This window comes from Aspergillus vadensis, assembly GCF_003184925.1.
Source record: "Aspergillus vadensis CBS 113365 unplaced genomic scaffold BO88scaffold_30, whole genome shotgun sequence".
NCBI classification, from domain to species: domain Eukaryota; kingdom Fungi; phylum Ascomycota; class Eurotiomycetes; order Eurotiales; family Aspergillaceae; genus Aspergillus; species Aspergillus vadensis.
In genome coordinates, this window is record NW_020292068.1 from 230,435 (window position 1) to 253,125 (window position 22,691).

The window sequence follows — 22,691 nt, forward strand, 5'->3', positions numbered from 1 at the left end:
GAGACCCCCTATTGGTGCTGTCGTACTGGCTGTGCTAGTTCTTGACCCGGACTGTCGGGTACCTTCAACGGCTTCTTTATGTTGGGATCACGTAATTTCGAGAAAAGGCACATTTCTGCTTCCATATTTTTTCCCCTTATCGTAGCTTTTCCCTATAGATTCGAACACTGGCTTGCAAAAGACAATATTGATATAATACATGAAGCTAGATACAATTGGAACGTGATTAAGCACACAGTGTACGAAGAAGAAATTTATACCTGCCGGTGAAGGAATGTAAGAATTCGAACGGTCAATCGAAGCTAATCAGAGACACGACGTAGCATCTTCCGCATCACTTAGGTGCAACGGAAGCTCTCAGCCAGAGAGATATTGCCACCGACGTACTCAATCTGGGAGGGATAGGGGCACAAGTTGCGATGGAGACCATTTCCGAGCGACGGGTATTCCACAGGTAGGGTGTCCGGGGCTGTGCCATTCTCGACCCAACGCTGGAGAGCCTTCATGACGGTGGTGGGCTGGCCACCGAGGCCGCCGGCGCAGTGACCGAGACCCGGCGACTCGAAGAAGCGCCAGAAGTCCTGAATATCCGGGAAGAGCGCCCGCGCCTTGTTGTAGAGATATTCGGTACCTTTGGTGGGGATACTAGGATCGGCCTGTTTGGTAAAGGGGTGATGAGTTAGTTACTGCTGTTATGGTTTTGGCAATATGGCCGGATGAAGCAAGAAGATGGAGGGTGAAGACGTACCATGCCGTGGTAGGTCAGCAGCTTGCCTCCATTATTCTTGAAAGCATGCAAATTTGCATCGTCCGCATTCCAGGCGCTACCATATTCCGAAGTGATGAGGTTGTAAAACTCCTGGTATTCTGCGTGGCTCAACCCCATGGTGTCGAAGCTGATATTCTTAGCGACGAAGAGATTGAACCATTCATCCTTCACGGTGGCGAACGATGAGCTGTTGAATCCTGGTTGAGCACCAAAGGTACTAGCGATGTCGGACCCCGGGTTGTAGCCATACCAGAGCTGGTGACCGTCAGTGGTCTGCGCGCCCGACCAGGCAGCATCAATGATGACCGCGGCGCCCTGACTCAGTGCGATAGTGCGGTTCAGGGAGTCACAGGTAAATGTTTTGTTCACTGCGGTATAGGGGTCGTAGTTACAGGCAGTCATGTTGGAGATAAGTCCATCTACCGCACCATCAAGGGGATCACAGTAGGTGATCGCCTCGCGTGTCAAGAAGTCCAGTTCGCAGACGAGCGGATTCAAGTTGTGCCAGATGCGCATGAAGAGAGTATAGTACAGCGAGGAAGTAAACTTGGTAAAGGATTGTGCGGGAGCTGAGGCAGCAATACCATCGTATGCAGTGGGATAGCGCTCAGCGATCATCATTCCCTGCCGGCCTCCTTGCGAGCAACCGCTCCAGTAAGAATAGTCAGGACCACGACCGTAGAAGCTGTTCACCAGGCTCTTTCCAATGATGGCTTGGTCATTGTAGGCCCTGGATCCAAAGTTTTCCACTGCAACCCAATCGACATTGCCCGGACTGGTGAGCGCCCATTCACGGGGTCCTGTAGTATCCTTGCCCAGTCCAGCATCGGTGGTGGTGGTAGCAAATCCTTCCCCAAGTGCACCTCCCATGAAGAATTCGGACAGCACAAACCGGCCAGCAGCCCATCCGCCACCTCCTGTTGCTTGGAGGCGGCCGTTCCAGTTGGCCGGTTCGGGAAGCCAGGTCTCAACAGTGATGTTATCCTCGTAGCCGGGATGAGTATATTTCACGGTAATGTTGCAGAACTTGGCATTTTCGAGTTCAACAGTACCTCCATTGTAGTTGAACGTGTACGGAATGTAATCAGTGTAATTGGTGACCCAAGATGCCGAAAGAGAAATGATCTCAGCACCGTAGACGACCGGGGTCTGAAAGGCTGCAGGCGAGCAAATGGAAATGTTTGACATGGCCGCTAAAGGAATGTGAGCCAGGAACGAGTGTATGAAATGAAATGAGTGTCGCAGACTGCAATTCTCCGATTCATCCTTCCTTTTATACCATGATTTTCAGCCTGGACTAGGTACGCTCATATTATTCAAACCTTGAATGACATCAATCTGGAAAGGGGGGGTTAGAAAATGGTGGAGCCCAAGTCGGGCGACGGCCGAATGGCTCTTCCCGAAAAGGATGTTCGTACTCGGGATAAACAGTAACATGCCGGCTCCACTTTTCTCTGAACCCTGGATGCCGAACTAGGTTGCGCCGTACTCGCGCCACAGAACCCTCACGATTTTAGCCTTCTAGGCACATTGAAATTTACCTATCATTTTGCATTGATACCTGTAATTGCGCTTGTTTACGAATGTCCCATCTACATCAGGCAAATGTCAAAATTTTCTAGTCTCACATTAATCTCTCCAAGGCAACGCCCCTGTTTTCAGTGCCTACGATATGTTATTCATGCATCGCGACCAGTTTTGATCTCCGATATCATATGCGCATCCTGTAAGTGCCTACAAATTTTGCCTGACACTGCCTATTTCAATGGACCCTGAGTACCTGGAACTCGAAATATTGTCATGCCTACCGGCATTCATGATGTACTCAAACGATTTATTCCATATGCGCGAACATGGAGGCTATATCTAGGTTGGTGCTGGAAGAAAAAATGTATCTAGGAAGGGCCTATACAGTCTAGTGTGATCAAATCTTTTCTTATTGAAAACATGTCTTCGCTGTCTTCCAACGCATCAATGTAAGACCATTTGATGTATTGACAATCGGTGAGTTTTGAAAATATGATTTGATCATACACACACCATATCACATTTGACTACCATCAATGAAGCCCTTGCTGCTTTCTTAGTGTCATCTCTGGTTTGCAATTTATGCATTGGCTTCGTTACCAACATTTTATAAGGAACAAAGACGCGCTACTTCATGCGGGATATATTACAAAGTAAACCTCAGCTCAGTAGATAATGCTTTCCCAATGCCGTCGAACATATAATACCACACTGCATGCACCCTCACCTCAGCAAAGGAACTAAATCATCCCCACTCCTTCAAATCTTCAAGATAGACCCCTTCACCCAATGCCCGAGCTGCGCAGACAACAGCCGGTTCTCATTCATAATAAACATCTGCCCATTGCGGCCAAAGGAGAAATTAGCCACGCCGCTCTTGATGTAAATCTTCCCCAACAAGACACCACCGGGCGACCAGACGTTAACCCCGTCCCCACAGCCAGCATACACATTTCCTTCCATGTCGGTCTTGATCCCATCCGGGATACCGTTTGCTGCCATCGCGAAGACGCGACGATTGGCAAGGAATGGCTGGCCGTGGTAGGTGGTGATGTCGAATGCATAGCTGGATGGTTCCATATCAGCCAATCATGAACGTAAGATGGTATACCATACTTGCGAACATAAAGGAAAGCGACTTGGAGATAATAGAGTGGGGAAGGGGAAATGACATACATAGTGGAAGGCTTAGTCGGATCCGTCGTCCCATCACCAACCGTATACGCCGTATCAGTGATGTATACTGTTCTCTCGTCAGGGGAGAAAGAAATGCCATTCGGACGACCAAATCCGTCTGCAACGACGCGCACATCCCCTGTACTCGGATCATAGCGATAAACTTGGTTCGGCAGTTGCGGCGCAGGGCGGATGCCCTGCTCGTATCCGTACGTAGGATCAGTGAACCAGATAGAGCCATCGCTATGAACAACCACATCATTCAGGGAATTGAAATTCCGACCGTAGAAACCACTGATTAAGAGCTCAGATTCATATGGTGGGTCAATAGACATCTGGAATAGACCCCCAGATTGGTTGAGTGTGCCTTGGCCGCAGAAAAGGATTCCAGAGTCGTGATTGATACCTCCATTTGGAAGAGGAATGGTGGTATTGATTATTTCTGATGTTACTGGGTTCCTGCTAAGGGATACTTTGGAGATCTTGATTGTTGACTGGTTGGTGAGGGGATCCGTGAAGATGTTGCTAGTCATGAACAGTTCGTCTGTGGATGGGATGAAGACACTTGCTTCATGGGCGAACGGGAAGTCATTGTTCTCCAGAAGAACTTCTAATTTTGGGGCATTGCCTGTGATGTTCAGGAATCGACTATCGTAGTATTCGAATCCTGTGGTGGCTTGGGAGAACTCGGGCTGCACGCCGGTGACGGACATATTGTGGGCCATTGGGAAGGTGGCCATGGCGAAAGTAATGCTATGTTACTAGTTGAAGTGTGGGGGACATGGAGGTTTATAAGCTCACTAGTAAGTTATATCGGGGATTTCTCGGCTGATCTTAGGCCAGAAACTGCGCTGGGGTTAAGGTTGAGCAGCCAGCAATTTCCGCTTTTAAGGGATGAAGCGGGGACAATGTGGGCGATCATCGCCGTAATCGGTCCAGGTAGGGAATCAGCGTGTGAATGTACTATTTTGGCATCATATTCTGGGGACTACAACACCTTCCGTGGTTTTACTTACGAGGGAATTCAACAAAAGAGTAACTCCATATTTATCTACTCAGAGTAGGTATCCAACAAGAACACTAATCAGAATAATCAATAGCAGCTTCAAGGGGCATGCTCCATACGCTCAATGTGCTGCCTTATAAGCTCGGCCACAGCTGTGTGACCTTTTCCTTGGGCTAGCGCCAGCGCTGACTTCCCATTCATATCCTGCAAATACGGATTGATTCCTTCTGCGGCAAGAAGTATTCTCACAATCTCCACGTCGCCACGAACCGCTGCACATGGTAGGGGTGGAAGCCCATTATAATGCCCACGGTTTGGGTCTGCCCCCGCTGAAAGTAAAAGATTCACCGCCTCCGGACTACAGTGTCCCATTGCCATCGCTAACGGCGTCGAACCATCCCTGCTTTGCACATCGATATTCGCACCTGCATCAAGAAGGACTTTGAACAGTTCGACCTGGTCCATGTAACGCCTCCATGCTATGTTGTGGAGAGGTGTTCGTGCATTACCATCAGGAATGCTTGGATTTGCTCCTCCTTTGAGTAGAAGCTTTACCATTTTCGAATCACCCATTCCTGACGCCTTTAACAGAGGAGTGTCTCCTGCATTGTCCGCAATGTCAGGCGTGGCGCCTGCAGAAAGTAGCATGTTCACCACCTCCAAGGTCCCGCACACAGTCGCGATTGCAAGGGCCGTCTTTCCATATCTCTGGTCTTGTGTGTCAAGTGCTGCTCCTGCGGCAATAAGCGCTTCAACTATCTCCACGTCTGTCCCCGCATGATATAGACCATCACAAGCCATAGTGAGGGCTGTTCTCCCAAACCGAAACAGGATGTTAACATCTGCACCCGCAGAAATAAGAAACTTGACCATTTCCGATTTTCTTCCCCGTACAGCGCAGAAAAGTGGCGTTGCTCCTTCTACATTGCGGATATGGAATTCTGCACCTGCAGCGAGAAGCGCTTTAACAACTTCCACGTTCCCAGATTCCGCAGCGTACATGAGTGCTGTATCTTCATGGCTATCCCGGGTGTTAATATCCGCACCTGCGGCTATAAGCGCTTCAACGGTTTCCAAATCTCCGGATCCAGCAGCGCATAGGAGTGGTGTTGATCCATAATCATTTTCCATATGAATGTCTGCACCTGCAGTAATAAGTAACTTGACGATTGACGCATCACCACGCTTTGCCGCTCGATAAAGTGGGGTCTCTCCAGTACTGGAGGAAGAGTTAGGGTCCACCCTTCCTGTGTTGAGCAGCATGGTGACTATTTTTTCCTCTCCAGCACGTGCCGCTTCAGCCAATGGACTCACGTTGTATAAATCTCTTAAATCTGGATGGACGCCTTGTGTAGCAAGCAGAATTCTAACCACCTCTTCATGGCCATGGTGTGCCGCCAATGACAGGATAGATACGCCACATCTATCCCGTAAATGAGGATCAACCCCTTCAGTCGCAAGTAGTAACATCACCACCTCCCGATGGTTTCCTGCTGCTGCTTTGAGTATCGGGGTCTTTTCATGAAAGCCTTGATAATTCGGATTTACTCGCTTGGTAGCAAGAAGCAACTTGACTACATCTAGGTGCCCGGATCCTGCTGCCACGCACAACGGTGTTTCATTCCATGCACCTTCCTGGTCGGGGTTGACGTCCTCCAAGTCGAGTAGCATTCTCACTACCCCTTCATGCCCTTTCGCTGCTGCGCGGTAGAGTGGGGCGCTCCAAATTCGTGTGGCGGTCCATATTCCTCCAGCGTCAGGCTTGATGCCCTTCGTGGAAAGGATCAGTCTTACGATACCCTCATGCCCTAACCCAGCTGCTTTCGTTAAAGCACATTGCGCAGCTTTGAATGATTCTGGCGTGTGTAATTTTGATAGTGACATTCCAGCTGTTACCTCTTGTGCATTGCTTGCAGCCCAGATTAATGCCTGTGGGTAAGGATGATGCATGTCCCAGTGATACAGGAAGGGGTTGATGTATCGATAGAGATGAGTGCTTGTTCTCGCTAGACGGCTCAGATCTCCGCCTTCTAGCCAGTCTGCGATGCACTGCAACACATCGCCAGGTAGTTCGCCGAGCATTTTGAACGAAGTCGATTGTTGACCTGATGTATGGGATGGGGATAGTAAGATGTAGTATGATAGTGTTTGTTGTGAAGGAAATGAGGTGTCTATTCAGTCATATAAATACATATTAAGTAGGTAGATTTCTATCGCTTGGTATGCGCTAGGTACTATCTGACTGGCGAGTCGTCAAAGAAACTGACTGATGGTAAGCCAACTTGCTTCTTGATATACGGACCATGCCAGTATTCTGGGTGCTGCCTTTAGCGAAAAGCACAGGCCGTCCAACCTAATGGGTTTCATTGCTTGTAGAACGTATGTCTGATGTAGTATCTTGGAGAGAACCTGTACTTGAAAGATCTTGTTGACATAGTTAAAAATGGTATTCTCCGAAGAATAGATCATCCATGGCAAGTACAAGTTCAAATGAAGGTCGATGAAGACATGGTTCTTTAAAGCCGACCGACAAAGAGGGCGGGCAGGATTGACGTTTCTTTGAGGTAGAGAGCGATCCCCAATCAAGTGGGTTGTGCCTGCCTTGAAAAGATATTCGAACTTGGATCCCCGACGAACATTCCTTTATATCGGATTAGATACCAAGTTGCTTATCCAATAGACCTCTTCCCCGCCATAGCGATGGTAACTACCAGAAAATGCCCGTAAAAATATCTGCTTGAGCTCGAATTCATAGTCCCGATAAGGCCTTCTGAACGATGGTCAAAGAAATCTTAAATATGCTTTTTGTAGAGGAGGGTCTTGTTAATAGTCTCACAAAGAATTCTCACAAGGAACCTTACAACTGTACGATCGCTCATATTCTTAAACCAAAAGATGTCTTTCTGGCGGTCCTTTATCAACTAAAGCCTTCTAAGGCCTTTGTTGCCCTCCTTAAAGCCCGCAGAGATTACCTTCACTTCCAATTATCAATTGTTTCATATATGCTTTGTTTGTTTGTATCGCTTGACAGACTGGGTAGGAAAATCATAAGGCCGGGTTGTGGATGTGAGGCGTACTATATGGAGCCTACCCTTGAATTAATGGCAAACTCACCATTTGATCGTGAAAGTAAAATTGTCAGGTATAATCCCTAATATATCTTCACCGTCTATAGCCATTGAAAATAGGAAGACCCTGGGACAAAGCGAATAGCACGTCTTCCAACATGACGACAGTCGTGAACATGATTTCGCGACTTATAGCTTGGTCAGCCGTATTAGCATTCCAATGTAATCACTACATTAGAATGTGCTAGACGTGGCTAAGCATTTTGGTGTACAGATGCTGCCTAGTCGGATGACGCGTCACGATCTTTGGTATGGCTCTAAGCACTGCGGATGTGGGTACTGGGAGCCTCCATCGTTGCCTTATCTTTGAGCTAGTACATTGACTGATCGGCGATAGCTCCTGTTGAAGTTAGTGTATAATGGGCGAGAGCCTGTAGACTGCGCACGAGAAATATATTGCAATTCAATATCCACCGCGATGAAGATTGACCAGAGTTGCCAGTCATCGACTCGCCAACTAGTGGACGTTGCTCCCTTTGCGGTAGAGGTTCGTACCGAGCCTCTCCTTAGCTTCTGCGCCCGTAGTTCGTGTAAGCATGCGCCCACTTGAATTTACCTTGAGTGAGTCATCTAGATATGACAGTTGACCCGTTTTCGTACCAACTGTGGGTGGGGCCATGCAAACCTCCGCTCTCGAAACATGTCATCGCTACCAGCCTCGAGACCTAACGAAGAACAATTGGGCAAGTCTGTAGAGTATTTATGTCTCTGCGTGGTCACATCTGTATATTATGTTATCTTACAGTGAATACTTGCTTCATGTGTCGGGTCAAGAATCTTAGCATGCTGCAATCCCCTTTAGCACTCTTGTAAAAGTCATCGAAGGATATTAGGACCGGCCTAGTTTCTGACAGATTTTCGCACCACTATCAATTCATATTCGCCGCCAACCATGCGATTTCGACACTGTCCATCTCTCATAGCTGCATCGGTGCAATTCACTGCAGCTGCCAACATCACGATTCTCGGGCCCGGGGACCTTCACCAGGACGTCGCAGATTCCTTTTTATTCTGCCTCAATGCAACCGGCATTTATTACCGGCTATATATAGACGCAGGGATTACGATTGTGCTTCCGCCCAACAATCGCGGAATTGATACAGATGAAGACGATGAGTTCCTATTGCAGTGCATGATGATGGCCTGTGATACAATGAGTATTGCGGCGGAGGGCATGAACGAGGATAATGAAAACCATATGAATAGTGTTTATGCCTCCCTGGTGACGTACGAATGGCTCGTCGAGCAAGGTGCTCGGGGTTTGCGTGCGATCGGTACGAGGCCGGCCCTGACCCTGGAGGATATTGCTGGGCGCGATGGGGGTGAGAATGAGGTGAGTTTGGCGAAAAGAAATTGTTTTGTATTGTGACCTTGCACTGAAAGATGAATGCAGGAATGAGGCTTTCATGTCACCCACCGTAATAGCGTCAAGGGAGAATCACCCTGATTCGGACCGATTGATTCGAACCTTGTTGTGATGAACTCGGCTAGTTCGATCATGCCCGCCTCCGTATGCAGCAGATTGAGGCCAGAACATTGAGACTGTAATAGCTGGATGGATATGCACACCCAGTTTGGCAACAATTTGCTAATATTTCTGATGTCATCATGCTATATATCCTTTGTTGGGACACACATTTCTCTCACATGGCTGGCTAGATGCGTTATGCCGTTTTTGGTTGAGCGATTAGTGTGTCGACATTAATAGATCTTGAAATCCGCAATGTCTATGTAATTCGCGTTGTTCAATCCATCTTCTCCGCTGGTTAGCAACTACGACCACTAGAGTAGTATCACGGGATTCGACGTACGTAAGCCAGGATATAGTCAACCCTATCTCGTCGGCGACCCCCGGCAAAGGGCTTTGCCACACCAGGTACTGGGACGCCAAGGGTTCCCCGATCTCGACTCCAACTCCACATTTGCCGTTGCGGGGAACCGAAAGTTGGGGTAGGAACCATTCTACCATCTAACCGAGCTTATGCCCGAAATTTTGGTCATTTGTGACTCCTGACAAGTATCCCTTTCACGTCTCATCTCCTCCTTGTAGACTACATGCACAGAATAGAATAGACATAGAGTACAACGGACATGGGCACACAGAATGAGGGGCTAGGCGCTCCAGACGAATGTTCCAACGAGCATAACGAACATCAACCCCCAGCCGAGGCTAGTCCAGAGAGGCAACCAGTGCCCGACGGAGGGCTGGAAGGCTGGCTCAGCGTACTCGCGGGCTTCTGCGTTTTTGTCAACTCTTGGTACGTACCTACATCCCCATCACCAGTCACGCCAAAGCAGGTCTAACCTCCAACAGGGGCCTCATCAGCTGCTATGGCGCATTCCAAGAATTCTACCAAACGGTTCTCCTCCCGGACGAATCACCCTCCACGATCTCCTGGATCGGCAGTATCCAAGCCACCCTGATCGTGATGGTCGGCATGGTGACAGGCCCCCTAGTGGACGCAGGATACCTCCGACCCCTGGTCCTCGCCGGATCCTTCCTAGTCGTGTTCGGGATGATGATGCTCAGTCTAGCAACAGAATACTATCAGGTACTCCTCGCGCAGGGCTTCTGTGTCGGTATAGGCGGCGGCATCACCTACATCCCCGCGATGGTCGTTATCTCCTCGCACTTTACAACCAAACGACCCATAGCCATCGGCTGCGCTTCTATCGGCTCCAGCGTCGGCAGCGTCATCTTCCCCATCCTCTTCCGCCAAGTCCAACCCATCATCAACTTCGCCTGGAGCGTCCGCTGCATCGCATTCATCAATCTGTTCCTCGCCCTCATCACCTGCGCTATCCTCTGCCGTCGACCTGGGAAGAAAACCCGCACTAGAAGCCTCATCGAACTCAAAGCCCTTACGCACCTCCCCTTCATGCTCCTCTCCCTCTCCATGACCTGCGTCATGCTCGCTTACTACGTCCCCATATTCTACATTGCCACTTACGCCCGCTCCGCCCTGAACACCGCAACCAGCCTCTCATTCTATCTCGTCTCCATCACAAACGGCGCCTCCGCCTTCGGCCGGACAGTCCCCTACCTCCTCGCCTCAGGGGGCACCCACATCAAACCAATCTTCATCCTAATCGCCTTCGTCGCGGCAGCAGCAGTAGCCATGTTCACCTGGATCGCGACGACAAACACAGCCGGATTTATCGTCTGGGCCTGTTACTGGGGTTTCGTGAGCGGGGTGCTAGTCACAGCGCCGACGTCCATCGTCGCTCACAAGGCATTCTGTCCCGATAGTGACTTTCTCGGGACGAGGATGGGCATGATGTGGGGAATTAGTTCGTTCGGGTCATTAGTGGGCACGCCCGTTGCAGGAGCGTTAGTGAATTTGGAAACGGCGGACTTTGTTCGTGCCCAGGTGTTTGCGGGTTGTTTGATGGTTGGGGCGGTCGTGTTGCAGGTTTGGCCGGTTATTTGTGTGATTAGGGTGGATAGGGGGGTGGGGAAGGTGCAGTAGCATATATGCATCTTTTAGATTGCATTTCTATCGTAGATAGTAGAGATAATTGAAATATGACCTATAGAACAATATCCCTCTCCTGTATCTTTATCGGAGTTCCCTGGTCGTGGATCTATACTTATCCGGTACTATCTATCGCATATTTGTATCCTTGTCCATGCATATGCATTTAATTAAAAGCACTGCATCGCTGTCCAACACCATGATCACATCATCAGTCGACCAAATTTTGGTATCATTGTGGCGAATATCTGATCCTTGTTCCCTATCAGGATACTAATCTCGCTTTTGGTCTTATTCAACCCAACCACCATCCTAGTACCGCCAGCACATACACATGTAAATGCAGGTATCAAGACCAAACCACCCCGAAAGCACAATTCCAAGGCATCAACCCTATCCAATCGATAAGTTTCCCGAAGATTGCGAAATCAAGCTTTCAGGAAACTGGTTTCCGATTGCTGTCTCCACCACAGCTTACTATAATCTTGCTTCTTATTGCAGTGACAGTAGTGGTAGGGATGCAGCAGGGGGGAAGATCATAGTTCAGGGCACTATGTGAGCGAGGTCCGGGGTCCCCCACTCAAGAGCGTTGGTTGTTAACGTGATAAATGGGTCGCTATCAATGGGTCAGTGAGGAGATGGGATGTCTGTGTCTACCGCAAACTCAATCAGGAATTCTCTACGGATTAAGCTGGTTGGTGAGTGGGTCTGGATAGGACGGTTGTGTGGAATGTGGAGTACTAGTCTAAATGGAGGGAGGAGGCCGAGGATTTGCCGATATGCTCACTCACTCGCTTTATGCTGTGCATGTATGTAATGCGAGTTGTGAATTATGTGCACCGGCTTACAATAAGTACGATTGTTGCCTCAATTAAATCAAATTCAAGCAATAACTATATACCGACCCTAGAGTACTTCACAAGCTAGGGCCTAAATTTCTGTCCTGCAGGTACTAAGGTAAAAGAAAGAGTGACAAAGGTATAGTCAACCTCAGCCTACTGCACTAATACCCATGCGCATCGCGGCACGCTTAGAAGGTAAGAGTCTGACCGGCAGTGCCGACAACAGCAGCCTTGACATTGGCGGAGCCAAGAAGGGTGTAGTCGTAAGGCATGGAAGTCAGGGTGCCCTCCTCGGCATCGCTCGTGGCATCACCGAAGTCGTTGTCGTTGGAGACGGCGTAGCCATCGTCGGTGGAGTAGAGGGCCTTCTTGGAGTCGACGAACTGGTTGGATTCGACGAGCAGCTGGGCGCCGTCACGGGTGTTGATGCCGTCGCTCACGTCAAGGTAGTAGCTGTTGTAGATGTGGCCGGTACCGAAGCGGAAAGAGGGACCGCGGGAGTTGATGTTGTACCAGTAGTTGTTGGCATAGGTCACGGTCAGGTGGCCGCTGTCCTCGTCTTCGTTGCTGTCGGAGTGGCCGACCAGGGAGGCCTTCCAGTGGTCGTGGAGGAAGGTGTTGGAGACGGTGACGTAGTCGGAGCCGTGGGTGATCTGGTTACTTGTTAGTGAAATGGTTTGGGGATTGGTGTGATTGTGGGTTGCGTACATCAATCAGACCGTCATAGTAGTCCTTGTCGTGGTCACGGTCGGAGGAGACATCGCAGTGGTCGATCCAGACGTTGTTGGAGTACTCTGCTTGAATTAGCTTATCATACATTGAGGAAAGGGCGGGTATCACGTACGGACACCAATGGCATCGCCGTTGTCAGCAAGGACCTTGGTGACTCCGAGGTTGCGAATGATAACGTTCTCCTTCTCCTTGACGAGACTGTCGGGTGTTAGTCAGGTTTAGCTGTAAGTTCGGAAAGGATGCGTACACTCCGAATCCCTCGAGGATGGCGTTGGCGTCCTTGCCAATGATGGAGGTGTTGCTGCCGATCTTAACCTGGTCGGCAGTCTCCTTGATGGTGCCGTCGACGTAGACGACCTTGGCGTCATCGCCGGAGACAGCAGAGGTGAAGGCAGCGTAGGACGAGACGGTAGTGGTAGTACCGCCGGCACCACCGGTGGTGCCGCCGTTCATGCTAGCATAGCCGAACGCAGCCTGCAAAGGTCAATTTCTGTGAAGTTCTTCGAATGAAGGTACTTACGTCGCTGACGGTTGCGCGCTTGGCATGGGTAGAAGTGGCAGTAGGGGCAGCCAGGACCTGTCCAGACAGGAGGCCGGCAGCGGCAACAATCCACTTGAAGTTGGTCATTGTGATTAGGAGAGAGAAGAGAATGGAAAGGTAGTTGGAGATGAGAGAAAGAAAGACGAGTGAGAGGCTTGATGTGGGATATCTTTCAGGGCTTACCTGTTCCCTTTATATGGATGGGTCGGCGGCATTATTTGGAGGTTTAAGACAGTTTGAAATCACTTCAAGCATCAGGACTGTCTCCAGGCTTGGCTGGATACCTTCATAGGTGGACTTCATCCGCATAGCAACCGTGACGAGGTGAAGCTGCAGGTTCTTTGGATGCGACTGCCAAGATGCCGGTCAAGCCCCGTACGGATGAAGCTGGTCGCACCACTCGCATGGCAGGGAGGGAGCATCGTGAGGAAAGACGTTTTCCAGAGGTGGATATTATGCTGGGAGCTGAATTCCACCAACGGCACTTGGCGTTTCAGCGATGTTGCCAAGAGAGCTAAAGTCTGGGTCCATCGTGGCTGTGCGGTGGAACTGTCCGTGCCATTCACGACTAGTGTCCGCTCAGGAACACCGGCTATGATGCTTGGCGCGTCTGGACATGCCCCCGGAAGATTCTGAGTGGTGTACGAGTCATTTTGCGGGAGCTGAAGGAGCAGAATAACTTGGCAAGACTAATCAATCAGGGGTTATCCTCCACAGTGGCACGGTTCCGTGGAGTGCCGGATATATGTCCAGCATTGATCAAGCTCCCTTAACGCAGCAAAGCTATTATCATCGTGAGCGTGAACAAAATTATACCTTCCCATGGATAGAACAATTGATTCAAGCTATGCTAAAGTGTCTTTTGGCGCGGATTGAGAGAATCCTGCTTCCGCAGATCATGACTGCGTTGAAAAATAATCTGCCAATCCCCAGAACATCAAGCCACGGTTCAGGAGAAACAAGCAGGCCAAGCACCGGTCGTTCTCGGCAATGGAGCGCGTCCACTTCCACCTTCGGATGGCTCCGTTTCATCCGTTCCTTTGCTGCCCGTTTGGCCACGATTTAAGCGCCGTCTTCAGGTGATTGATGGCAGGAGAGCTCAGTTCCTTGGCTGTTCTTTAGTGACTCTGATTCTCCACCTATGGTAAATATGTGAGGCAGCTAAGATATCATGTGCATGGTCTAGGTGTGTCGATTGGAGGTCGTCTTAATTAGTTGGCATTTCGTCGGCAAGACCGGAGGCGACGAAGGTATGCAGGATGCAGGGTTATGACCCAGTCTCTTTGGATACTTGACATCACGGCGGCTGAAGACGCTTGCTTAATTCTTCCACCTCTTGTCTGGAAGTAATATATGCGATGCGGTCATTTCGCATAACAGCCGAAGTGGCAAAGCATAGTAGTGCTTCTGATAGATTGAGGGCGTGGAGGTGCACATCGCTAGAATAGTGGTGTCAACATGAGGGCATTACCGAGATTAAGCCGGGTACTGAGATCAATGCCGTCTTTTCAGCTATCTCTCTTTTCCTGTAGCTTTCTTCCAGCTTGCCTAATGAGTAGCTACTAGTTCTGTTAGCAAGTCTGAGCTGTAAGCCATCTTGACCAACCAACAGTTTTCCATAGAAACCAACTCATTTGCAAAGACAATCCAGATTTCCCTCTTCAGAAAGTGAAAAGACGAAAACCATCAGCATCAATTGCCTTCATTTCCTTCACATTCACTGTAATATAGCCATGTTTACAGTCAGTCAGATCACGCCATCTGCATCGGCAGTAGACCATCACCTTATTACTCAGCGCCAACAATGACATCCGTCCATTTCCCCTCACTTCCCCTCACCACTTCATCACCAACATCGCCATCTCCATCTCCATCACAATGTCGAACTTCACCTCCGTTCCCGTCATCGACTTTCAGCGTCTTCAAGACCCAGAAACCAAAGCAGAAACCCTCGCCCAGCTCCGCGACGCCATCTTCCTCGTAGGGTTCCTGTATCTCACGAACCATGGACTGGAAGTAAGCCGCAGCCAACCACCACCAGCGCCCATATTCCACAATATACTAAAGAACAACCACTACAGTCCCTCACCAAACGCGCCCACGCCGCCCTCCCAGACCTCTTCTCCCTCCCACCCGAAACCAAAGAACAAATCAACATGATCAACTCGCCCTCCTTCCTAGGCTACACGCGTCTCGGAGCCGAAACCACCGCACTCAAAACCGACATGCGAGAAGTATTACCCCTCCCTCCTTGGTCCCAATTCACTCACAACAGATACCCTAACATACCACCCACCCAACTAGCAATTCGATTTTGGCACCCCCAACCTTCCCTCCTCCAACAACCAAACAGCACCAATCTGGTCCCGTCTCGAAGGCCAAAACCAATACCCCACACCAGCTACCCAATCCCTCGTAGAAGAATACATAACCTCTTTCATCCCATTAAGCAACACCTTCCTCCATTACGTCGCCGAATCCCTCTCTCTCCCGCCGACAACCTTCGACACGTACAGGGGAACCATGGACAGACTCAAATTCATCAAATACCCGCCTCAACCCTCCTCCTCCGGGGAAGGCAAATCCCAAGGCGTAGGGCCGCATAAAGACTCAACCGGTCTATTCACCTTCCTCTCACAAGATACGACGGGTGGATTACAAGTCCTTAATAAACGCGGCGACTGGATCGATGTCCCCCCGCTGGAAGATGAGGGTGCACTAGTGGTGAATATTCAGCAGGGGTTCGAGGCGATCACGGGGGGTGTTTGTAGTGCGACGGTGCATAGGGTTGTTGTATGTCTTATTCCTTTCCCCTTATTTACTTATGTACTCCGGCTGATGGGATGATGTTGATGGGTAAAGGCACCGAAGAATACAACGCGATACAGTATTCCCTTTTTCATGGGGATACGGATGGACTTGACGTTGGCCAATCTGCGTGATTCGGCGAGACATATCGTTGAGAAGGTTCCTGTGGGGCAGTGGTCCGATGAGGATGAGATGAAGAGAAGAACCGAAGATGTGCCGAGTGAGTTTCTTTCCGACAGGTTCGATTGCGTATGTTCCCCCTCCATCATCATTGCTACGATATCGCTATGTAGAGGCATCAGTTGCTAAATGTTGATGTTGAGTCTAGTTCGGCGAAGCCTACCTCCGCAATCGAATCATCAGTCACCCCGACGTCGGGAAGAAATGGTATCCGGAACTGTATAAGCGGTACTCGAATGATCCTTTTTATTTGCATTAACTCCCTCTCCCTCATTTACATTATTGTCATTTATTATAATCATAAACACGCCACTATGTAAGTTACAACTTCGCGGCCGCAGGAGGCAGAATGTTATACTTAACCGCCTTGACCGTCGTCCATCCCTCCAATGCCTCTTCTCCCATGTCCCGTCCAAATCCACTCTCTTTTACTCCTCCGAACGGCATATTCGATGCTAGCATCGCCCATGCGTTCACAGTGACCTGTCCAGACTCGATACCTGCTGTGACGCGATGTGCGCGGTTCACATCGTTAGTGAAGACAGCGGCGCTGAGTCCGTGCGCAGTATCGTTTGCCAGCTTGATAGCCTCCTCTTCTGTGTCGAAGGGGGCGATGCACTGTTCTCGTTAGCACCCATCCACCTCAAACACAAAAAAAGTGGAAGGTAGATAGTAAAAGAAAAGGGGAGGAAGGAACATACAGCAACCGGTCCGAAAATCTCCTCCTTCATCATCCTCTCCCCCTGCCCCACATCCGCAAACGCCGTATTCTGGACGAAATAACCCTTCTCCCCAATCCTCTCTCCCCCAAACAACAGCCTCACACCTCTCTTCTTCCCCTCCTCCACATACCCCAAGATCTTCTGCAACTGCGCCGCACTAGACACGGGTCCCTTAGTAGTCCTCTCGTCCAACGCATCCCCGATCACAGGCTTGTCCTCTTTAGACAACCGCGCATATTCTTCCAAGAATTTCTCGTAAATCCCCCTCTGGACATAGATCCTCGACCCCGCCGCACAGATCTGTCCGTTATTTGCCGTGATCCCGATACGCGTCCACAGCAGCGCATTGGCTAGATCACAGTCTGAGAATACGATTGAGGGGCCTTTACCCCCCAGCTCGAGGGAGATTTTCTTCAGGTTGCTGGATGCCGAGGCGTGCAGGATGGCGCGCCCGGCGACAGTAGATCCCGTGAAGGAGAGTTTGCGGATAGCTGGGTGCGTGGAGAGAGCGTTGCCGGCTTTGGCGCCGTCGCCGGGCAGGATGGATACTGTGCCGGCGGGGAAGCCTGCTTCGCGGATGAGGAGGGCGAGTTTTAGGGCAGACAGGGGGGTTAGTTCGGAGGGTTTGATGATGAGGCAGTTTCCCACTGTTAGGGCAGGGGCGAGTTTCCAGATTGTGATCATTCTGTGAAACTAAGGTATTAGTTGGTTGGTGGGTTAGGGTATGGGGGCGGAGTCATACAGAGGCGCATTCCAGGGGACAATGGCGGCACAAACACCTAGTGGTTCGCGGAAAGTATACCCCACTCCGCCGTCAGGGAGATGCAGCGTCTTGCCATCGATCTTGTCGGCCCAGCCGGCGTAGTAGCGGAGGGTGGAAATGGCTTGGGGCATGGTCATGGCCTTGCTGTCCGTGTAGAGCATCCCGCCTTCCAAAGCTTCAAGGGATGCGATGTCCTCCGCGTCGCGCTCGATCAGATCGGCGAGTTTGTGCAGGAGGGCGCCGCGGATGGCGCCCGGAGTGGCTTTCCATGCGGGGAGGGCTTGTGTGGCGCAATGCACGGCGCGGTCAATGTCCGCTGGGCTGGCGGAGGAGACGGTTGCGAGTGGGGTGCCGGTGGAGGGGTTCTCGATGGTCAGGGTCTCGTTGGTGGAGGCCGGAGTGAATTCATTGTTGATGAAGAGGGTGGTGGGGACTGTGCTGTTAGGAGAGAGAATTCTAGACAGGGTGGGGGTGGGAGAGTATAGTACCTTGGATTTGGCGGCCTTTGGCGCCAGTAAGGGTGACGGTAGCCATTTTGTATGTTGATTTGCTTTTTGTATACTTTTGTCGGGGAAAAAGCAAGATATGCATCTGTGACTAACTATAAGTATACCCGAATTGAATTCCGGAGAGTTCCGTCCCCCGGAACTATTCCGAGTTGCGATGCGGGGAAATTACAAGAAGGGCAAGTGACAGGTTGATCGGTGTGATAGTGCTTCAGTAGTCATTTTGTTCGGTAAGAGAAGGGTCCAATTGCCGCGGAATCATAGAGTAGTGGTGAAGTCTGTCTGCCGAGTGGCCAACGTGGTGGCACCCACGCAGTAGATTACCCTATAAGGCTTATCATTGCCGATATGGGAGGGGTCGCGGGATGACTCGTTTTGCGGGCCATTATTGGTGGGTCAGCTCGTGAGCCAGCTTCCATCAGCCTGACTCCCCGTGCAGACATATCAGCCATCGCTTGGATCTTGCACATGGTGACAGTCCGTCTGTCCTTCCCATCTCTTGGTCGCCATGTAACAGGCTTCGTCCGACATTGAGGATGATAAACTAGTTGTAGCTACTGCTGCAGAGACAGGGATCTATCTTGGTGCCTAGATGCTGCATGAAGAATGGGTACCGTGTGCCGTCCGATATATATAGTTCTGCTTGATGCCTATTACACTGCCACCATAACAGGCTGCTACGATTTTCTATAGTAGTACTTACCTCTAGTAGTAGCTGGAATGACATTGTTTATAAAATTGGACTATATCCGATTGAAGTCACCATCATGTACTACTACCTACTACTCCTACAACTCCTCACCTTCCTCCCCCTCACCACCAGCTACACCGTCGACCAACTCTGGTTCCTCACCACTCACTTCTGGGACAACTTCCTCTACCCAGCCAACACCGCCCATGTCAATCCCAACGACACCTCCATCTTCTCCGACAATGTACTTACTTCCCTCACATCACATACCCGATCATCCCTTTTCACAATCATCCTAAGTAGCTACAGGTCCAAGGCCGCGTCGACGTGACCCGCACCTTCACCAACCGCGACCTCAACAACGAGTATATCTTCGGTCTTTTCTCTCAACCCACTCACCCCAGCATCTTCGGTGTCCCCATTTCCTACAATATCACCGAATTCGCAGCGACACAAAACACCATCGCCTCCACCGTTGTCCTCACTTTCAACATCAGCACGTTCGACCTGATCATTCCGGGGGTAATCACCGCCTGGTTCGAATTTAACTCGGCTGGACAAATCACTCAGTACGACGCTGTCTTCCGATGGCTGGAATGGCTATTCGTGCAGATTCTTCAAGCTGCGGGGCGTAAGTTCCACACGACTAACGAAACGGAGGTTCGATCGAAAGTGGCGGATTTGTTTGCCAGGACGATTTGTCGAACTGAAGTAGAGTATTGTCTAGGTACGAATCGGCAGTATGCGTCTATGCAGGACTGCTATGTGTTTCTGACGCAGAAGATTCGCTTCGGGCAGCCATACGAGATGGGGAGGAATACGTTGCTGTGTCGGGAGGTACATGATAATATGGTCAGGTTAAATCCGGATGTACATTGTGCGCATATCGGCCCGTCTGGCGGGGATTATTGTGTGGATGATCAGACCTACGAGGGGTCGTCTTGGAGAGGTATTTCCGGGCTTCGTGGGTGCCGGATAATTTAGCCCCGATGAATGTGTGGGTGTGGCAGAATGGAAGTGAAAGCAGAACGGTCTAATGTGAAGTGATGGCTAACGAAGCAGAACAAGAAGTGAAAATGTCAAGAGGGGGAAAGAAAAAAAGAAGAAGGGAAAAAAGAGCTATCTATTAACTTATTTGACGTGCCAGAAGGACAAAGCAACGGACATGCAGAACTTGAGACCGGCGATAATCCACAGGGCTGCCCAGATGTTGCCCGTGGCTTTGCTGATCCATCCACCGGCGATGGCACCGACCAGGGTCAGGATGAAGGCGATGACACGACGGTCGCGCTTCTCATTGCGCAGCAGGAACAGCTTGGGATCCATCATCAGATCACAGAGCAGACTGGTAATCACCACGGTCGGCACCTCGTTGTAGCCCAACACACGACTGGCGACGGTCTGGCCCGCGGACTGCATACTGAGCAGGACGATGACGGCCTCTTGGCTCCAGTGGGTGACGAACGTGGTAGAGTGGGCGTCGGCTAGGTCACCGGCGATGACATGGCTCTGAGAGAGAGCCGCAGCGATGATGACGAGTACAACTTGCAGCAGAAAACAGGCGACCAGAGTGCCGCGCCGTTTGGGGCCGAGAAAGTTGTTGATGCGGGAGAAAATGAAGCTGCCGATCGCATAACAGCCGATGGCCGTCAAGGATCGCGCCCAGTCGTACGGTCGGCTATCCTGCTGCGAGGCACCCAACCCCACGAAAATGGTGTTTCCTGTTTGCATGGAAACGAAAGTATTGTAGGCTGTGGGGGAGAGTGTAAGTATGGTTCCATTATTATGAATTATGGGGATTTATGGAGATTGATGGGGTAAAGACAAGAATAGGTGTGGAGGAAAGGGATAGAGAGAGTGGAGAGAGAGAGAGAAGGAGAGTGACTCACCATTGTACATGGTACTGTCAAGCAAACCCGAACAGAAACAACAGACCAGCAACAACAAATCCGCATATTTGACATTGATCTCAGCCCTAACATAGCTAACCATTGGGCTAGCACCTTTACTGTCCTCCATGGTTTCAAAGGCTGAGAATTAGGCTGCTGCACTGGTGGGTTGGAGGGAAGAAAACAGAGCAAGAAAGGGCCCAAGCAGAGATGCAGAAACAACAGCAACAGAAAAAGAAATGTGAAAGTCTCTTTCTTTCTTTCTTACTGTGTCTGTCTGTCAGCCTCTCAATCAGCACGCTCGGAGCAGGAAAGAAGCGGGAAAAGGCAGGCTGACAGACGCGTGGAAATTGAAGAGCTCGCCAGCTTTAAGACAAACCGCAACCGTGGGCCCGCGTGGGCCGCAGACCCTCAGAGCAAAACCTTCACAAACCTTTTTTTTTCTTTTTCGTTCCAAGATTCCAAGACCAGGCCGCTATCCCTTTCTCCTAAAATCCCCCCCAAACTTCTACCGATCGCCCAGAGGGGCCAAGCCGGGCGAATCCGGAGCCGCTGTCGGGCTTGGGCTGATTCCCTACAGCACTAGATTCGACCTAACTCAACTAACAACTGGACCGAGAGCTCTAGTGCTATCGAAGTGACGAGCTAGCCTCTCTATCCGCCGTCTTTGGAGTCTCTAGCCAAGTCAGCCACGACTATCATTGCCTGTCTTTTCTTTTCCCTCTCGGACTATGCTGGTCGTCCAGTCTACCCCCTCCTCTCTCTCTCCCTCTCTCTCTCTCGTCATTATTCACCCAATCTAAGTAACTAATCAGACTGCTTCACTACTACCCTTGAACCTCCCAAACTGGATCTCTTCTCCGCCAATCGGCTGACTTGCGCCTCACCACACAGACACTCACTCACTCACACTCTCTCTATTTCCCTTACCCTTGTTCTTCTCACTCCCCTCCCCCCCTATACTACTCCCGGCTTAGTCCGGCCCTACCTATCTATCGATCAATCCTTTTCCATTCTGCAGCTCCAATAGTCGTGGCGGTTTATTTTTCCTCTCTGCATCCGATCTGCTAGGCAGGGGACTTGTCGGACTGCTTGCTGTGTCGGACCCGCGTCGTCAGTTTCACCATGCGGCACCACCCAGCCGGGTCCGAAATGTTCCTCAGCTCTCCTCTTCCCTTTCCTCTTCGGTATTCATGGGTTACACATCGGGGTCCTTGATCACCGCACTGACCGGAGAGTAAATACATTCTAGGCCATGAGCACATTTCTAGGCAACATGCGGAGTGACCATGACCCTTTCGAAACCAAGGATGGGGAAAGAGAACACAACCACTACCTAAGAAATCACTAGACGTGTGCAAGAGCCAACCGCGCTGCCAGATCCATCACTCAGTCCCCAGTAAAACCGGGGCTGGACTCGAGACTATCGCCTCCAGTATTAATTTTCTGTCCCCCCAGGTTGCCAAGATACTTGGCTCTGCAGCATGCAGCAACAGAGACGCACTTAATGTCGGCGATGAGAGTCCGCACTGCAGCTGCTGCCCTGGTCCATCTCGTCCATCTGGGTCCTTGGTCTCTCCATCGGCTTCTCCGTCGGCTGGTCAGCCATGCACTATTGCCTATCTCATCATCACTAACCTCCATCACCCCCTCTCTCACCTCATCCGCGATAAGTCCCGGGAGCCAATGCGCTCCGGTTTCTCCGCCATTCAGCAGGCGTGCTAGAATCCGCCCTGCCGCCGGCAATCCCCAACAGTGACTCCGTGGGTGGGATGCCGTTTAACTTCCGGCGCATCAGCCGAGCCCTGGCAGTCTATCGGTGCAGATCTGCTTCCTCGGCCAAGCGCCAATCACGCCCGATTCATCCCATTACTCGCCCAGCTGGCGAACTCCGGAGGTTGATTGCTCGCTGGCTTTCAGTTGGCCACCAAACTT

The 22,691-nt window shown here is 50.6% G+C and overlaps 10 protein-coding genes across 10 annotated transcripts; 5 read left to right on the plus strand and 5 right to left on the minus strand.

The window, feature by feature from the left end:
* Positions 1-338: 338 nt before the first annotated feature.
* On the minus strand, positions 339-1,957 carry BO88DRAFT_474229 (putative feruloyl esterase; the record flags this gene model as incomplete). The annotated part of the gene is made up of 2 exons (XM_025711803.1): positions 339-656; positions 749-1,957. The coding sequence occupies 2 exons, from the start codon at positions 1,955-1,957 to the stop codon at positions 339-341; spliced, it is 1,527 nt and encodes a 508-aa protein (XP_025558289.1).
* Positions 1,958-2,987: 1,030 nt separating this feature from the next.
* Positions 2,988-4,214, minus strand: BO88DRAFT_408422 (SMP-30/gluconolactonase/LRE family protein). Its single transcript, XM_025707711.1, has 2 exons — positions 3,473-4,214; positions 2,988-3,362 (listed from the first exon to the last, which is right to left on the minus strand). The coding sequence occupies exons 1-2, from the start codon at positions 4,195-4,197 to the stop codon at positions 3,056-3,058; spliced, it is 1,032 nt and encodes a 343-aa protein (XP_025558290.1). The 5' UTR covers positions 4,198-4,214; the 3' UTR covers positions 2,988-3,055.
* A 4,232-nt stretch (positions 4,215-8,446) lies between these two features.
* BO88DRAFT_474249 (uncharacterized protein) lies at positions 8,447-9,183 on the plus strand. Its single transcript, XM_025711804.1, has one exon. It carries the CDS (start codon positions 8,499-8,501, stop codon positions 8,973-8,975), a length of 477 nt encoding a protein of 158 aa, XP_025558291.1. The 5' UTR covers positions 8,447-8,498; the 3' UTR covers positions 8,976-9,183.
* Positions 9,184-9,580: 397 nt separating this feature from the next.
* BO88DRAFT_474252 (putative MFS monocarboxylate transporter) lies at positions 9,581-11,076 on the plus strand (the record flags this gene model as incomplete). The annotated part of the gene is made up of 2 exons (XM_025711805.1): positions 9,581-9,864; positions 9,921-11,076. Exons 1-2 carry the CDS (start codon positions 9,698-9,700, stop codon positions 11,074-11,076), a joined length of 1,323 nt encoding a protein of 440 aa, XP_025558292.1. The 5' UTR covers positions 9,581-9,697.
* An 894-nt stretch (positions 11,077-11,970) lies between these two features.
* Positions 11,971-13,402, minus strand: BO88DRAFT_408423 (pectate lyase family protein). Its single transcript, XM_025707712.1, has 5 exons — positions 13,177-13,402; positions 12,904-13,130; positions 12,769-12,854; positions 12,633-12,718; positions 11,971-12,577 (listed from the first exon to the last, which is right to left on the minus strand). The coding sequence occupies exons 1-5, from the start codon at positions 13,282-13,284 to the stop codon at positions 12,113-12,115; spliced, it is 972 nt and encodes a 323-aa protein (XP_025558293.1). The 5' UTR covers positions 13,285-13,402; the 3' UTR covers positions 11,971-12,112.
* Positions 13,403-15,073: 1,671 nt separating this feature from the next.
* On the plus strand, positions 15,074-16,508 carry BO88DRAFT_397294 (isopenicillin N synthase family dioxygenase; the record flags this gene model as incomplete). The annotated part of the gene is made up of 5 exons (XM_025705273.1): positions 15,074-15,213; positions 15,279-15,431; positions 15,502-15,990; positions 16,060-16,254; positions 16,334-16,508. Coding segments are annotated over 5 exons (1,088 nt in total), but the record flags the coding sequence as incomplete, so codon positions are not given.
* Positions 16,480-18,210, minus strand: BO88DRAFT_438706 (putative aldehyde dehydrogenase). Its single transcript, XM_025709677.1, has 4 exons — positions 18,159-18,210; positions 17,650-18,103; positions 16,887-17,592; positions 16,480-16,803 (listed from the first exon to the last, which is right to left on the minus strand). The coding sequence occupies exons 1-4, from the start codon at positions 18,202-18,204 to the stop codon at positions 16,507-16,509; spliced, it is 1,503 nt and encodes a 500-aa protein (XP_025558295.1). The 5' UTR covers positions 18,205-18,210; the 3' UTR covers positions 16,480-16,506.
* A 713-nt stretch (positions 18,211-18,923) lies between these two features.
* BO88DRAFT_179482 (uncharacterized protein) lies at positions 18,924-19,925 on the plus strand. Its single transcript, XM_025701728.1, has 2 exons — positions 18,924-19,111; positions 19,177-19,925. Exons 1-2 carry the CDS (start codon positions 18,944-18,946, stop codon positions 19,849-19,851), a joined length of 843 nt encoding a protein of 280 aa, XP_025558296.1. The 5' UTR covers positions 18,924-18,943; the 3' UTR covers positions 19,852-19,925.
* Positions 19,926-19,998: 73 nt separating this feature from the next.
* On the minus strand, positions 19,999-20,886 carry BO88DRAFT_429560 (YoaK family protein; the record flags this gene model as incomplete). The annotated part of the gene is made up of 2 exons (XM_025709164.1): positions 19,999-20,618; positions 20,757-20,886. The coding sequence occupies 2 exons, from the start codon at positions 20,884-20,886 to the stop codon at positions 19,999-20,001; spliced, it is 750 nt and encodes a 249-aa protein (XP_025558297.1).
* Positions 20,887-22,142: 1,256 nt separating this feature from the next.
* Positions 22,143-22,594, plus strand: BO88DRAFT_179539 (uncharacterized protein). Its single transcript, XM_025701729.1, has one exon. It carries the CDS (start codon positions 22,264-22,266, stop codon positions 22,513-22,515), a length of 252 nt encoding a protein of 83 aa, XP_025558298.1. The 5' UTR covers positions 22,143-22,263; the 3' UTR covers positions 22,516-22,594.
* Positions 22,595-22,691: the final 97 nt, after the last annotated feature.

Bases quoted from the DNA above. Each gene is read 5' to 3' on its own strand.
- BO88DRAFT_408422 (XM_025707711.1), bottom strand. From the start codon at position 4,197: ATGGCCCACAATATGTCCGTCACCGGCGTGCAGCCCGAGTTCTCCCAA. The intron at 3,363-3,472 runs GTATGTCATTTC...GGAACCATCCAG, and splicing joins CCGACTAAGCCTTCCACTAT to CTATGCATTCGACATCACCA.
- BO88DRAFT_474249 (XM_025711804.1), top strand. From the start codon at position 8,499: ATGCGATTTCGACACTGTCCATCTCTCATAGCTGCATCGGTGCAATTC.
- BO88DRAFT_408423 (XM_025707712.1), bottom strand. From the start codon at position 13,284: ATGACCAACTTCAAGTGGATTGTTGCCGCTGCCGGCCTCCTGTCTGGA. The intron at 13,131-13,176 runs GTAAGTACCTTC...TGACCTTTGCAG, and splicing joins AGCGCGCAACCGTCAGCGAC to GCTGCGTTCGGCTATGCTAG. The intron at 12,719-12,768 runs GTACGTGATACC...TAATTCAAGCAG, and splicing joins CGGCGATGCCATTGGTGTCC to AGTACTCCAACAACGTCTGG.
- BO88DRAFT_438706 (XM_025709677.1), bottom strand. From the start codon at position 18,204: ATGGCTACCGTCACCCTTACTGGCGCCAAAGGCCGCCAAATCCAAG. The intron at 18,104-18,158 runs GTACTATACTCT...CTAACAGCACAG, and splicing joins CAAAGGCCGCCAAATCCAAG to TCCCCACCACCCTCTTCATC. The intron at 17,593-17,649 runs GTATGACTCCGC...TTAGTTTCACAG, and splicing joins GTCCCCTGGAATGCGCCTCT to AATGATCACAATCTGGAAAC.
- BO88DRAFT_179482 (XM_025701728.1), top strand. From the start codon at position 18,944: ATGTACTACTACCTACTACTCCTACAACTCCTCACCTTCCTCCCCCTC. The intron at 19,112-19,176 runs GTACTTACTTCC...AAGTAGCTACAG, and splicing joins CCTCCATCTTCTCCGACAAT to GTCCAAGGCCGCGTCGACGT.
- BO88DRAFT_179539 (XM_025701729.1), top strand. From the start codon at position 22,264: ATGTCGGCGATGAGAGTCCGCACTGCAGCTGCTGCCCTGGTCCATCTC.